At 45.7% G+C, this 14,861-nt stretch overlaps 1 protein-coding gene across 3 annotated transcripts in view; it reads left to right on the forward strand.

Annotated features, from left to right (window-relative positions):
- Positions 1 to 14,861, forward strand: part of LOC144143606 (phospholipid-transporting ATPase ABCA3-like) — a 105,605-nt gene that overhangs the window by 24,189 nt on the left and 66,555 nt on the right. For all 3 annotated transcript variants that reach the window (XM_077675435.1, XM_077675437.1, XM_077675436.1), the window contains exons 6-9: positions 1,012 to 1,249; positions 5,145 to 5,333; positions 7,200 to 7,381; positions 12,343 to 12,480. In XM_077675435.1, the coding sequence (XP_077531561.1) occupies positions 1,012 to 1,249; positions 5,145 to 5,333; positions 7,200 to 7,381; positions 12,343 to 12,480 (747 nt within the window). The remainder of the gene's footprint in view (positions 1 to 1,011; positions 1,250 to 5,144; positions 5,334 to 7,199; positions 7,382 to 12,342; positions 12,481 to 14,861) is intronic.

The raw sequence follows: 14,861 nt of genomic DNA on the forward strand, positions 1-14,861 counted from the left end.
GATAAAGTGGCAGACCAGTTCAGCGTCATGCCAGCGGAGGCGTCTCTCTCTCTTGAGGTTCTCAGCTTTTTTTGTGTTGTTGTGCAGAGCGTTGTGTGAGCAGTGTGTGTGTTGGATGCTTCAGGCTTCGATTTCAGGGATAAGTCTCAACTATCATGGCAACCCAACTATATCATGGTATGCTCAACTTGGGAATGAGAGTCGAGATTTTGAATGGAATTAAGAAGGGAAGAGTGTTGCAAATTAATGGCAATATTTTTTGAGTAAGTGAACTGGTTACCAAGATAATAACAGATAATTAGCCATTGTTGGAGGAACAATAGACAAAACAGTGTTAGTCATAGAACTGTAATATTTGTATTTTCCAATGCTATGAACCCTGGTGAGTGCAATAAGAGAATTTATTTTTTGATGCGCCACTGGGAACTAATTTTACAGCTCATTAAACTTTGGTATTTGAAATCAACTTCGAAATGGTTCCTTGCCACTGGTGCCATCAAAGTTTGATGAGCTGTAACATTAGTTTCCATTGGCGCATCAAAACACTAATTCTCTTATTGCACTCACCAGGGTTCATAGCATTGGAAAATATAAAGATTACAGTTTTATGGCTAACGCTGTTTTGTCTATTGTTCCTCCAAAAGTGACTAATTATCTGTAATTATCTCAGTAACTAGTTGAATTACTCAAAAAATAGTGCCATATTTAAAATCAGTGGGGAAAAAATGCAGCAAGACTGACAAGTTTCACCGAGTTTACTTCACAATTAAAGGAAGCTGTGTTAACAGCAGTGTCCCCCCTTCAACAGGAGTCGACTCTATAAGCAACACTTTTAGTTAAAAGTTGGAATGATGTACTCTTTATTCACTGCAATCAAATAAAGCAATTTCGTTGTAACGATGCTTACTGTAATTGCAGCTGTGATAGATTTTATTGCTATAGGTAGTGGTAGCAATGCTAACGGTTCGTGGCACTTCCCCCCCTCCCCCCCGCCCATATGGTCTTCTGCAGGAACTGATGCGAATGATGGGGCTCAGTGACTGGGTGTACTGGATCGGCACCTTTGCCAGCGGCTTCCTGGTGCTGGCCGTGACACTGACGATCAGCTTGATCCTCTTCAAGATCCCCGTCGCACCCATGGCTGCCGTCCTGCTGTACAGCGACTTCAGCCTTCTGCTGTTCATCTGCCTCATCTACGCTACGGCGTCCATCTTGTTCCTCCTCCTCTTCACCGTCATCTTCAACAGCGGTGAGACCCTGTCTTGTGGTAAACTCTTTTTTCCGTAGACTTCAGATCACCGTAATTCTCTTCACTGACGCAAGTGTTGCGGCTTTGACTTGGGGCTACAGCATTTAGGGGTGTTTGTCAGTCTGGTAATAAACTTGCATCTTCTTAACAATGCAGTTGGTTTGAAAGATCTTCATTTTCTCTTTTGCCATGGGGGAAGAAGGAACGCAATAAACATTGGAAGAATTTCTATTTTGTCGCACAGAATTTCTTTCCCAAAGTAGTCTGTTCTTTTCAAATGTAGAAGGTGATAAAAGCTACGGTTGCTCCCAAGGCATCACAACCTTAAGCATGAATGGTTGTGCATTCTTGAGAAAATGATAAGGCCTTTCTGTACATCAGCGTTTGTTGAATCCATACCTTTAAGCGTGAACCGCATGGAGCGTTTTTTCACGCGATTTGCGCGCGTCGGCGTTGCGCGTGCGTTTTTTCGACGCCCGCGTCGACGATTCCGCGCCCGCGGCAGCATCTGCCTTGGCTAGATTTTGACGCGCGTCGCGCGCAGCAGTGGGAGGAGCCTGGCGACTTGCGCCAATGGGCGGGCGCGCGCCTCATGGCGGCGGTTTCAAAGCACTCGAGACCGCCGGTGCCACCTTACCGCCGGCTGGCTCCGCCGGGGATCTTTAGGCTTACCACCCCGGCAGGTATTGCTTGGGCGCATTCAGTAGCGGCGCGGATGATGTTTTATAGTACTGTTTTCACCCACATTATAAGCTCCTTTACCTCTCAAGCAACTTCGTGCGTGTCTTGAGCGGCATTTTAGAGAGTGCTCAGAAGCGGTCGCTCGAGCTCCCGACGCCACTTCGCGGCCCAAGCCGCCGCCATGTTTCTGCCGCCTGCCGCGCCGCGCGCAGCGTGCGGGTGGCTCTGTGGCAGCGGCAGCGCGCCTGTGGCGTGCGCGGCGCGTTTTCGCGAGCTGAAAACGCTCCATGCGGTTCACGCTTTACAGCATGTTGTGTGATGGTTGGGCATTTCTTTTACCTAGGCTGTTTCCTCGCAATGCAGAGCATGTCTAGCGAACGCTTCATTCATAATGAGAATATTGTCCAACCTTTATTGCAATTGTAACCCATTTTTTTTATGATAGGGTAGTGTGGAAAAGTATCGGGCACTACAGCAGCCATCTTAATGATTTTTCATCTGATTTATCTAAGAGCTATGACCCACCAGTAGGGTATATTTGTAAGGTAGGCGCACTAATTTGTTAGCATGGCCCAACTTGCTCCAATCTTTCAGTGTACCTATAATTTCCTCTAAATTGGCCATCACACAACTCCAATGATGACAATGACAATTTAATTTGCTAATTTAAAACAGAAGCCCTGTTGCAGGTAGGAAATTCCTGAAATTCCTGATCACGGGAACATTTGAGCTTGAACGTAAAAAAACGAATGACGGTTTAGAAGAAAACACCCACACAATGCAGACTATTGGCTGACTGGCGACTGAAATTGAGAGTCAGCATTTTGTCTGTGTTTCCTTCTTGGCCATTCTTTGTGTTTGACGTTCAAGCTCAAATTTTCTATACCGGCTACAAGTCAAGAATGGTAATAGCTCGTGTAATGTATCATTCCGCGGAAGCGACGAACCCTCAGTGTCAACGCGTGCATGTGTTTTCAAACAGGATGGCGCCTAATGAGTGACACCATCTGCTTTTTCCTCACGTAGTGTGTTTGTCATCGCTGCAGCAGTTTATAAGCGGGTTGAGTTCGTAAAATCACGGAAACGACTCATGTCACGTTTACAATACTCCACTCTTGCACTGTGCCGAGGAACAGCCTGGTGAGGTGATGAGGAGCAGAGGCCACTTCCGTTGTCATTCCTAAGTTGTACCCAAGTATACTGAGAAGATTCTGCCTGAAATTAGAAAACTTATGCGTTTTTTTTTTTTTTTTTCACTTTTTTTTCTACAATCCTCGATGCTCACTTCCGGTCTTTGAGCATTAAAGGAACACCAAAGGGCGCGAACAAGTTGGCATGTATTGGTAGATTACGGTGCCGAGAATATAAATACAACATTCTCGCAACTAGCAGTCCTTTAGTAAGGTAGTAAATGCCAGAAATGTGAAAAGAGGTGTCGGTTCCCCGTACGCTTTTGGGTGCTACGGTTTGCAACGTCACCAAAGTTGTGAACGGTGAAAGCTTATTAAAGAACCATATGAAGATGTTTTCCTCAAATGAAGTTCCCAAGGGGTTGAGCGCATGAAATAAATGTAAATCGAAGCTTTCCGTGAGCTCATCTTATTTGGAAAACACGGATTGCAGCTTCTATACATTGCGAAGCAGACTGCTTCTCTCGTTATTCAGTCAGTCATCATGCTTTCAGTTTCGTTTTCGAAAACAAAGCACCAAAAAAACATTTTCTGAATTAAGAAAATTTCGCTGAATGGGCAAACAGACTAAGACAGACAATGCGCAACTCATGCAACTCGCGCGTTGTCCGTCTTTCTTCGTCTCTTTGTCCATTTAGCGAAATTTTCTTAATTCATAATGTGCCTTCTAGCCCAACATCACATTGTAAAAAAGTTTTGGTGTGCAATTAGCGAAGTCAGTTACCCACAACGGTGAACTCCCGAGCTTCTGCAAGCAATATCCCCAGCAGGAGACGGCAAAAGGAGCAAAGATGCACGGCAGGTGGTTGAGCTACCTGCCCGAGCTTTCAATCTCCCATTCTTCATGTGTGGATGTTGCTATTGGTAAAGTGTGGCTGTGCCCGGTTCGATCCTTATCGCCTGTGAAAGGTACAGCACTTACAGTGGTTGGTTAGCTTACTGACAAAACCTTGTGCTCTTCCGTTTTCTGCAAGAAACTGTTGATAATCCGTAAAGTGTGTTGCTCTGCCCTTGTTATGACCCCCCCTTAGCCTTGTCCCCCCTTAAAGGGGGACAAGGCTTTAAAACAATTTCTTTTAAATGTGAAGTAAACTCTGTGAAACTTGTGTAAGTCTTGCTGCTTTTTTCTCACTGATTTCAAATATGCCATTATTTTTTGAGTAAGTCAAGTAGTTACTGGGATAATCAGGGATAATTAGTCATTTGGAGTAAGAATAGACAAAACAGTGTTAGTCATAAGACTGTCATCTTTATATTTTCCATTACTATGAACCCTGGTGAGTGCAATAAGAGAATTGGTTTTTTGATGCACCGCTTGGAACTAATTTTACAGCCCATTAAACTTTGGTGTTTGAAATGGGCATTCGAAATGGTTCCTTGCCACTGGTGCCACCAATGTTTGATGAGCTGTGAAATTAGTTTGAAGTGGTGTATCAAAAACCAATTCTCTTTTTGCACTTACCAGGGTTCATAGTATCGGAAAATATGAAGATGACAGTCTTATGACTAACACTGTTTTGTCTATTCTTACTCCAAAAAATGGCTAATTCTCTCTAATTACCTTGGGAACTAATTGACTTGCTCAAAAAATAATGGCATATTTGAACTCAGTGAGAAAAAAGCAGAAAACCCGCCGCGGTGGCTCAGTGGCTAAGGCGTTGCGCTGCTGAGCACGAAGTGGCGGGTTCGATTCCCGGCCGCGGCGGCCGCTTTTTTGATGGAGGCGAAAAGCAAAAACGCCCGTGTGTACGAGATTTCGGCGCACGTTAAAGATCCCCAGGTGGTCAAAATTAATCCGGAGCCCTCCACTACGGCGCGCCTCATCGCCTGCGTTGCGTCGGCGCGTTAAACCCCACAATCAATCAAGAAAAAAGCAGAAAGTCTGTGAAGTTTCAAAGAGTTTACTTGAGAATTAAAGAGAGCTGTTTTAGAGCAGTGTCTCCCCCTTGAGATATGCCTATTACTGCTTTATTAATCAGCACTGAGTACCGTGCCTGAAACATCATCCTTGTCCTCCCCTGCAGCCGTGGTGGGCGTGATCTTCTCGACGGTCGGCTGGGTCATCAGCTACAGCCTGCCGACCACCTTGCTGGATCCCCTCGGAGAGGACCGTTACATGGGCATCAGCCGCACGGCCAAGCTGGCCACCTCGCTGCTTCCCAACAGTGGCCTCTACTGGGCCTTTCGACTCATCTCCTTCTTCGAGGGACAAGGTGCGTACAGGCGGCTCATTTATTCGCGTCACCCCAAGACCCAAACTGGCATGCAATTCGTTGTGGCCCTTGTGGGAGAAGAAATGGCTTGGAAATTTTTGTATGTGAGCAATTTCATAATGGCGTGGCTCGTCGAACGTAATTGTAAAGTGATCTACACGGAGTGAAAATGAAGCAAGGTTCTCACTGCAATTAATGTTTATAGAAGCAAACTTGTGCTCTGCAGTAATCGAGAAGGAAATACAACCCGCCACGCTGGCTCAGTGGCTTGAGCCCAAGGACGTGGGTTCAAATCCCAGCTGCGGTGGCCGCTTTTCTGATGTAGGCAAAGAGCGGAAATGCCCATTCGTCAATATATTGGTGGAGCTTGGAGATGCCCAGGTGATCAAATTTAATCCGGAGCCCTACCCACTGCGGTGGCTCAGTGGCTAAGGTGTTGTTTTGCTGAGTACGAGGACGCGGGTTCGATTCTTGGCTGCGGCGGCCGCTTTTCTGATAGAGGCAAAAAGCAGAAGTGCCCACGTGTACGGGATTTTGGCACACGTTAAGGATCCCTAAGTGGTCAAAATTAATCCAAAGCCCTCTACTACACCGCACCTTATTGCCTGCGTTGCATCGGTGCGTTAAACTCTACAATCAGTCTGGAGCCCTCCACTGTGGTGCACCCCACATCCCATGTGTAGCAATGGCAGATTAAGGGGGCAGACTGGTTTTAGAGCTATTTTTTTTATTTTCTAACCAATTTTAGTAAAACTACACTGCATTATAGAGTTTTTTGTGCTGGTTTCAAATCTGCCATTAGATTTTTTGTAACTTGATTATATTTTGAGTTAATTAATGATTCATTGCCCTTATTTTGGGTCACAGTTACTAAATAACCACTCCATACAGAATGGCAATTACCGCATCGCTAGGCAGACAAATGACTAAAGAATACAACGTAGGAAGAACTTTTTTGAATCGGCTATTTTTGGTCGTTTTACAACACAATGAACTTCGCTTCTCCCGCGCTCTGCCATAAATGGCTCGGAGGTGGGGCCAATTGAACACAATAATAATTTTTCAAGGCCTCCATTTGAAAAATTTGTTTGCAACATTGTGTTCTCCACACATTTCGGTATCAGAAGCAAAAAGAATTACAGTTGAACCTGCTCTGGGTGCCGAGATATCTGAGGACGAAATGCTACCTTTGCATTGCAAGAAAAGTGCCATTCCGCCATCCAGTTCTGCGCTAACTGAGCTGTAGAGTGCACTTTAAAATGCTACTATTATAATATAATAACATAATTTGGTGCCTTTTGATGAGGAAATTTACAGACAGATAGAAAAATGGCCGTTGTGCTGCCCATCGCTTCGAAGGGCACCCGAATTCTTCAAAACGAAACCGAAACCACCTTCTTCCGACTGTCTGCCGCCATCTGGCGTGTTTCCTCCCACCGGCAATCAACACTGGGACAAACACTCGCCCTGCTGGGACTGTAAACCTGGGGGTGGCAGCCTGCACTTGGGAGACGATGAGCTAAGGTGTGGCAGCTGGTCGCACACCACTGCCTTTTTACGGCATGGACTTGTTGACTGTAACCGCCTTGTGTATTCTAATTCAGTTCATAAAGTTTCGGTTTTAATCATCAGTTCGGTCGTCATCTACCAGGATAGCAGGCGTTCTTCGCGTGAGTCGAGGGCTACCTTTGAGGCCTGCAGAGCCGTGGAGGCTGAAAATGCCGTTTTTGAGGAAACGCTTTTTTTTTTTTAACCGTTTTTCGGCCCCAGAGACCCAACTGCCCCCTTAAACACCCGGAATTTGAAGTGTTCAATTGTTCATTCCAATCGTGGGCTTGAATTCTGCTCCTGATCTCCTTCTGCCAGGCATGGGTGCCAACTGGGGCAACCTAGCCACCGTGGCGGTGCCTGCGGACAACGTCACCCTCGGTGCCATTGTGCTCATGATGCTGGCCTCGGTGCTAATCTATGCTCTCCTGCTGTGGTACCTCGACAACGTGTGGCCCTTCCAGTATGGAATCCCCAAGCACCCCTTCTTCTTCATCCAGGTAAATGCGGCGGACGCTCGCCTTGAAGTCGTGCGTGAAAGGAATTGGGATGTTGAGCGCATTGCTCAGAAATTTTTGATGGTTTTGGGGCCTCCCATCACCTCACCCCCTTCTTGTGCCCTCTTTTGCAATTGCAGTCCATGGCAGAATGACTGAAATTTCAGTATTTATAGCTTTTTATCCTGCAAGAAGGGAGCGGAGTGGGTCAGGGAACAAACGCGTGTCAAGGACATATTAGTAGAAATTAAGAAGAAAAAAGAAGGACGTGGGCAGGGCATGTAATGCGAAGCTAAGATAACCGTTGGTCATTGAGGGTAACAGAGTGGACCCCTAGAGAAGGCAAGCCTGGCAGAGGGTGGCAGAAAGGTAGATGGGCAGACGAGATCAAGCAGTTTGCGGGCATAAATTGGTCGCAGCTACTACAGGACTGGGATAATTGGAGATTAATGGGAGAAGCCTTTGCCCTGCATTGTGTCACATTGATGTGTTTTCTGGAGTCCTCCTTGACTTTTATGGCTTGCTAATCCTTGTGCATGGTTCTTAAGCTTTCCTGAAATCAGAGCACATTCTAATTCCAGCGCACTGTTCAACTGAAAGCATGCTGTGCTTTAATGTGCTTAATGTACGCATACACATGCTGCACTTAAGGATAAAAAATGTGAATTAAAAGACATTGAGTTTGGGTAATGCTGCATTGAGATAAGACCTGACAGCCTTCAAACAAAGAGCTCTCTTGTAGTGTTAACATACCTTGCTATTGTTATGTTTAATGTTAGCTTATATGTTGTGATTAGTTGCATGGAGAAAAGGAAGAGTGAAGCTTTGCAATGAGCCAGTAATAAGAAAACACATTACCCATTTTGTAAATTCGTTAATTCTTAACTTGCATGGATGTTGCACGTTAAACACTGCTATCACATTTCTGCTTGCAGTATAGGCATACAAGTTTGATGGCTTATTATTGTTGTAAGTCGCAATGTTAAGCTGCTTGGCAGACGTAAATCAACTTGGCAGACATTTGCATGTAGTCGCCAATGCTTGCCAGACATTGGCTGTAACCCTTGTAAGATGAAAGTTATGCGCATACTTGCAAAGCTGAGTCAGCTTAGGGTGCTGACCGATTCTGTTGTCGATATCACGTGACGGTTAAGGTCATAAGTTGAAGCTTGTTCTCGGCACCTGTCTGCACGGTTTCCGTCTCGCACTGTGGCAGGCTCTGTGCGCCCTGTGTAGGGTAATGCTGAGCGGCCGCTACCGCCGCAAATCCGCCTTCTACAAGTCAAGGTGGTGGCGTCGGCACTTTTACCGGATTTTTTGGAAATGCCTTAAGCCTAGAAGTGGGAAGGTAAGCCACCACGTGCACCCACGAGGGAAGGTGGCAGGGGGTTCACGCAGTGAAGCTTGAATGGTGACGGTGGCACCATGGCATGCGGGTTCAGGGTTGCAGCATGTGGAGAACTTGTGGAAGCACCCAGGGGGTGTTAGTGTGCGTTTCATTCAGCATGGAGGTGAACTTTCTTGGAGTAAATTCCCAAGGATTGAGGACTTGGAAAGTTTAAATGGACAACAATTTTTACTTTCGTCCAAATGAGAAATTGACTTCAAAACATTTATGTGTTGTTTTTAAAGCCTTTATACAAACAAAAGTATTATGCCTGCAAGTGTGTGCAAAAAAGTTGAACAAAAATGATGCTATCACAGAGAGCTTTCCAACAAAGCACCTCACTGGGTATTGCGAGCTGACGTGTTGCCGCTCGACGAAGCCACGTGGAATGGCACCACGAGAGCGTGCTCCAAATACCTAGTGAAGGCGTCTTGTGGGATTGCAGTTAGTTTAGTGAGGCAAACTTGTGCCCACAACAAAAACATCGGCCGCTTCGAATGTCCTCCATGAGCATCGCCCTTCAAACTCGCACCACCCGTGAGCTCGCATTGCACGTAACTTCGTGGAACGGTACCATGAGAGTGTTCTACCAATACCTAGTGAGGCACCTTGTACAATGGGAAATTTTGGTTTTAGCAGTAAATAAAATTACAGCTGGTGAAAGGTCACACAGGTTATGCTTTCCCTGGTCTGGGGAGCTTTTGGTTGAGTTGAATGCATTGTAAATTTTGTGCCCAATATCACTGGCATGCCGCACGCAATGCAAGTAGGAGGTATTTCCTCGATTCATTGCTTGCCTTGAGCATGAAAATTGCAAAGCATCATGCAATGTGATGGGGATGCACATGCACCGATGGTCACGCTACTTCCCGGGAGGAGGGCCATATTTGGGGGTCTTTTGCAGAACTTGCCTCTTGGAATCAAGGTCACAGGAGTACTGTTTTTCTCGCCTGATCACCTGGTGGCCAGAAAAAGGTCTTAGGGGCATGCAAGGCACCTAAAAAGCATTGTTAGTCGCAGGCTCGAGCACTGAAGGAATCAATAAAAACAAGGTTCATTAGGGGCTGCAGCAAGAGGGCCAAATGTGGACGTTGAAGCAAATCATGACCACAGGGGGTTTGGTTAGGAATAAATGCCTAATGTGTCGCGTAATGTCATCGCTAACATATTTTAATTCTGAGACAATGCCCACCCCCTAAAATCGATGACTTTAGCAGTGATGAGTGAACCAAATGAATGCAAATCATCTATTCATGTGTTGATGTGCTCACTCATTCGTCCTTTCCACACCTGACCCGAAAGTTCACCCATCCCTAATTTTTAACTTAATATCTGTATTTTGGGTGGGCGTTCTTTCGGAACTTTACGGTTGCTATAGTGTCATGAAGAGCAGCTCCATGATCATGTTTTTTTAAGAAAGCGGTGACCTTTCATAAAATCCCTCACTAAAATTGTGCAGGTTACTTCTGGTTAACAAAAGTTGCATTCGTTTCTGAGCAAAATCACGAGCGAATACTGCCCAGTACATATGTGTAGTAGAGGGTCGGTGGAGTGAATATGGCACAGTTGATATAGATCAGCGCTGCTTCAAGTTCAACTAACAACGATTATTGCTCTTTTTGTTGAATTGAGGTCACTACACAGCGCACTACTTTACCATTTAATTTTATTGTAATAAATTAAGTAATTATTACGTGGTTGCCCTGTGCAAACCTAAGGACTGCTTATAATTAAATCATGCCCAGGACACTTGGCATAACTTTATGTGTATTCACTTCAAAGCATTGACACTACTTCGAAGCATGGCTTGGGTGGTATTAAAAGCATGCGCTAATGGTTTTGCTTTCTCGTTGCGGGACCTCGTGTTGGAAGTCTTTTGAGAGGTTTTTGTACTGCACTGATAGTATAGTAGTGGTATGAAATGTCAATGCTTTTGTTAATACACATTAGTTCTGATACCTTTTTTTTGTCAGATGTTTGTCTACCAGTTGCAACTTACGGCCATTTTTACTTTTCATTTGCTCTCAGTAAAGCTTGTCAGTCAGAGCACGTGACACAAACGTGATTAAAGCAATGTGTGTCTGAGAATTTCACCTTGTCTTTGCCGTGCAATGAACTTCACTGCTGTCTTTTCGTTGGCAGAGTGTCTCGCAAGCATTGTGAAGTAAGTGTTTGCCTGTTGCTGCAACGGGTCTTCATTTTCGTGCATGGTACAAGCTGTGTGCATGGGCATGTCAGGCAGGAGGGATTAGGAATGGAATTGCCTACTAAGTGACACTATCTTTTCGTGATTACAGCTCGCATTTTCAAGCTCCTGACTGCACAGAGGCCTTCGGCAAAGTAACACCAATTTTGGCTGTCGTTGCCTGGTTCAGCGATTTGTTGGTGTTATTGCACCTGCACGTTTCATTCCCCGTGTATTATATCAGGAATTAATTAACCGTGAATTGAGGATAACTCGGGCTGAGCATACCGGCTTATCTCTGAAGTTTCTTCTAAATCTTGACATCCGAAGATAGCATCTTTGAGCCCATAATGGAAAATTGTTGCCCTTAGTGGCTGCATTGTGTATTGTACAGTTATGTATGTATGTCTGCATTTTACAGCCATATGTAGGATATACACCAGCCTTTTATGAAAAATTGCAGTTTGTTTTTTTCCTGAAAAACTTCTCGGGAATCACTAATTGGGGGGCTATTGTAGGTACAGTATAGCCTCGTCACAAGAGACACTGAAGGGACCTGGGAAACTTGTGTCTTGTAACGAAAGTTTCTTGTATGCAAATTTGCAAACATGGCGATCTTTGGAAAACCAACAGAACCGTTTTCATTCAAATGTCTCTTATAACCAACGGACCTTTTTCCAGTACCGGTCCTCCTAACGGCCGCCACGGCAAACTAGAAAGAAATGGCAGCAAGGCACGCCCCCACGAAAGTCTGGCTTTCGGAGAACTCGTGAACAAAATATCCTGGTCCTGCAGTCCCTCCCGCACCGACCTGCACCCTTCAAGAGTTTTAGCAGTCACGGTAGCAGGCGCACGTTACCGTGGCTCATCTGCCGTGGTCGAAGCCCCCTTTTTCTTTCCTTTTTTTCATTTTTGTTATTTCTTCACTGGCGGGCGAGTGCTCGCAGAATGGACAGCCTCAAAGTCTTTGCCCCTTTTCTTAGAAAGCCTTTTTTGTGAGCCCGTACGAACCCAAGAGAAAAAAGAAAAACGCCCAGCGCTAGACAGCGTAGCCACTCCCCAAGCAGGATCCCGAGGGTCACCCTTTTGTTTATTTTGCCGGAGGCGCTTGCCAAAAATGGTGGACCGGCAGCCCGCGCATGCGCAGATCGCACTGGAAAAAAGTCCATTCTCTCTTGTAACAGTATCTCTAGAAACAAGGTTTTGCTGTATTTGTTAGTAGAGTATACCTTTATATTTTGTAGTCTGTGCCCTTATGTACACATTAGCTTACTATAGCATGTACCCTTATGCATTATCTTCTACTATGTACAAAACTCTTTCCCTCAGTAGATGTCCCGTTGTGTACGTAGTCGCCATATTCGTGGTTTTTTTTTCTCGTCTGCCTTCCAGAAGTCCTACTGGTACACTGCTGTGACACCCGACGCTGAGCGCGACATGGGGGACGGTGCGGAACCGAGCAACAAGAGTGTCTTTGAGCCGCCGCCCCCGGACGCACGTACAACTATTTCATTGTCGCACGTGACCAAGGTAAGCGCTGAACTCTTCGATGCCCCGTCGAAGTCCGTGCAGACGAACTGTCAGTGTAGACTGTCTCGTAATTTCAGCTTTACGGTGAAAGCTGTGGATGCCTTGTCAGTCACGAAAAGTGGGTGTAGTTGTGACCGGTGTTGTTGGCATCAGCACGAATGGTACCAAAATATTCAAGAAGTACGAAAGCCTTCTCACATCAAAAAGTGTGTCAAAAGTGCACCAAAACCTTCGCTGGAAGTGTGTCCAATCGATTGTCAAACAATCAAAGACCGAAATTGCGAACAAAGAATGGAACGATGCGACGATTTTCCGCGAACTATGTAAACGCATCTACGAATTATCTAAAGGTATACCAATACGTGGTTTGTGAAATGAAGTTTTACTGTTGTACTCCTCCTTCATGATCGATGCGTTTATTGTCTGATCTAGAAGTGCTCTTTTGTCGTGATTTTCAAGTACAGTCTACGCCCGTTACAACGGACCCTCTGAATCCGGAAAAAAACGTCCGCTGTAGCCGAAGTATGCAGTATCCGACGGGGGGGTGGGGTGGGGGGGGGGGCTATGAGCTCTACATGAGTACTTTGACCGATATTGCATGCATAGTATATACACTTTGTTCTTTCTACACGCCTGCAGCACCTCTGCACAGTGTTCGCGCGAGGGCAAAGAATCGCGTAAACACCGTTTCCAAAACTTAGCACCGGCACTTCGAAAAGGCCTAGCGCATATGGTCAAGCGTGTAAAGACGCAAGATAAGCTGAGCAAATAACGCAAGAATATAACTAGGCGCAATTATAAACCAGCTATAAAACATCAGTCGTGCCCATCAGCATTAGCTAGGCTCTTTTAAATCCCCTCACGACGAGGCAGGTTTTCCCGAAACCGTTCGTCAAACAAATCGGATCGCTGCCTGACGTTCCCTTAAGGCAGATTCCACATTTTTAGCGATTTTATTCTGGTCATTGAAACAGATGTAATGAAATAATCTGATGACGGTCAGCTGTAAAATCGAAAGTTAGACCAGTTGGACTGCGCACGGTTACCGGCAGATTGCACACAATGGATGGGGAACAACGCCTACTTGAGGCATTTCTTACCTTTTTCACCGAACGGAACGGGAACGATGCATGCGTGGGAATAATAAAAGCCGAACTTCACTGAACCCGAGTTTTTTATTACATAAAAAAACTGACGAGGGCAGACTCGCCTCCGAGTGCACCACTTCGAGTATTCGATTGCCCTGTTTTCAATCTCACCGGAGACGCGTTTATCGGCAGCGGCCTTGTTCTTGATGGTACAGCGGACACTGTGCTTAGAAAGGCCTGTACTTCTGGCGATGTCAGCCTGTTTTTCCTCGTGTTCAACAGCGTTAATTGCGCTTAATTTATCCGACAGTGAACTCAGTTACCCTGCCGCTCATGCCGCTGGTCGCACAAAAAAAAAGCCACTGGCTTGGCTTGGCTGCGCCAACGACCCGGCTGCCAGCAATGTTGCCAGACATAATAGTTTTCTTGCCAAAATAAACGAAAAAGCACACCGGGCGCCGGCCCCGCGGAAGTCCGCTATAAACGTTCAGTCGAAACAATTTTCGCCTAAAATTTAGTCTGTTGTAGCCGATAGTCTGCTCTAGCCGGGTCCGTTGTGAGCGGAGTGGACTCCATTTAAAATGCATGGGTACCAGACAAACCAACAGAAATGGTCTGTTGTAACCGAAAGTCCGTTGTTGCCGGATCCGCTGTAACGAGCGTAGACTGTAACCGTTTTTACACAATGACAGCCCTGTTACACGAACGCGCCGTGGGTCCAGAGATCTTATCAGAGCTTTTCGGTTGACCGACCGGTCTATGGGGAAATGCATTAGGTTTTGTGACAGGACACTATGACTACCACTAAGAAAACTTTCGCTTTGAAACATGTTTGAGTTCATGTGGAATTTGAACCCGGGTTGCCAGAGCATTAGCCAAGTGCTCCAACCACAGCGTTAATCCTGAACTTTGGCAGAATGAAACAGGCATCAGCCCGAGGTTTTCTGCGTGACAAGTGAACATGATGGCACGGGAGTGAAACAGGTGCGCGCAGAGGAGAGATTTGCGGGAATTGCGGCCAGTTGTCCTGTTGGAGTATTTTCAGCCAAAAGACAAAGAAACCAAAGCAAAGACAGAGATGCAACACAATTTTAGCAGCAAAGGATTCTTTCATAATTGCTAGGCTTTGGCCTTCGAATTGAGTGCTTCGAGGAATTTTTGCCCCAACGAGCGCAAATTGCATGGAATGCAAACCATGCACGCAGAAAAACGTTTGGCACTTGGCGAATGGGAAATTCGGCACAAAAAAGCCATAACAACATGAAGACAGCAGGTAGTAGCTCCTCTAAAGAG

The sequence above is a fragment of the Haemaphysalis longicornis genome, unplaced genomic scaffold, assembly GCF_048455015.1.
Source record: "Haemaphysalis longicornis isolate Haplotype H1 unplaced genomic scaffold, Haemaphysalis longicornis Haplotype H1 scaffold_6, whole genome shotgun sequence".
Taxonomy (NCBI): domain Eukaryota; kingdom Metazoa; phylum Arthropoda; class Arachnida; order Ixodida; family Ixodidae; genus Haemaphysalis; species Haemaphysalis longicornis.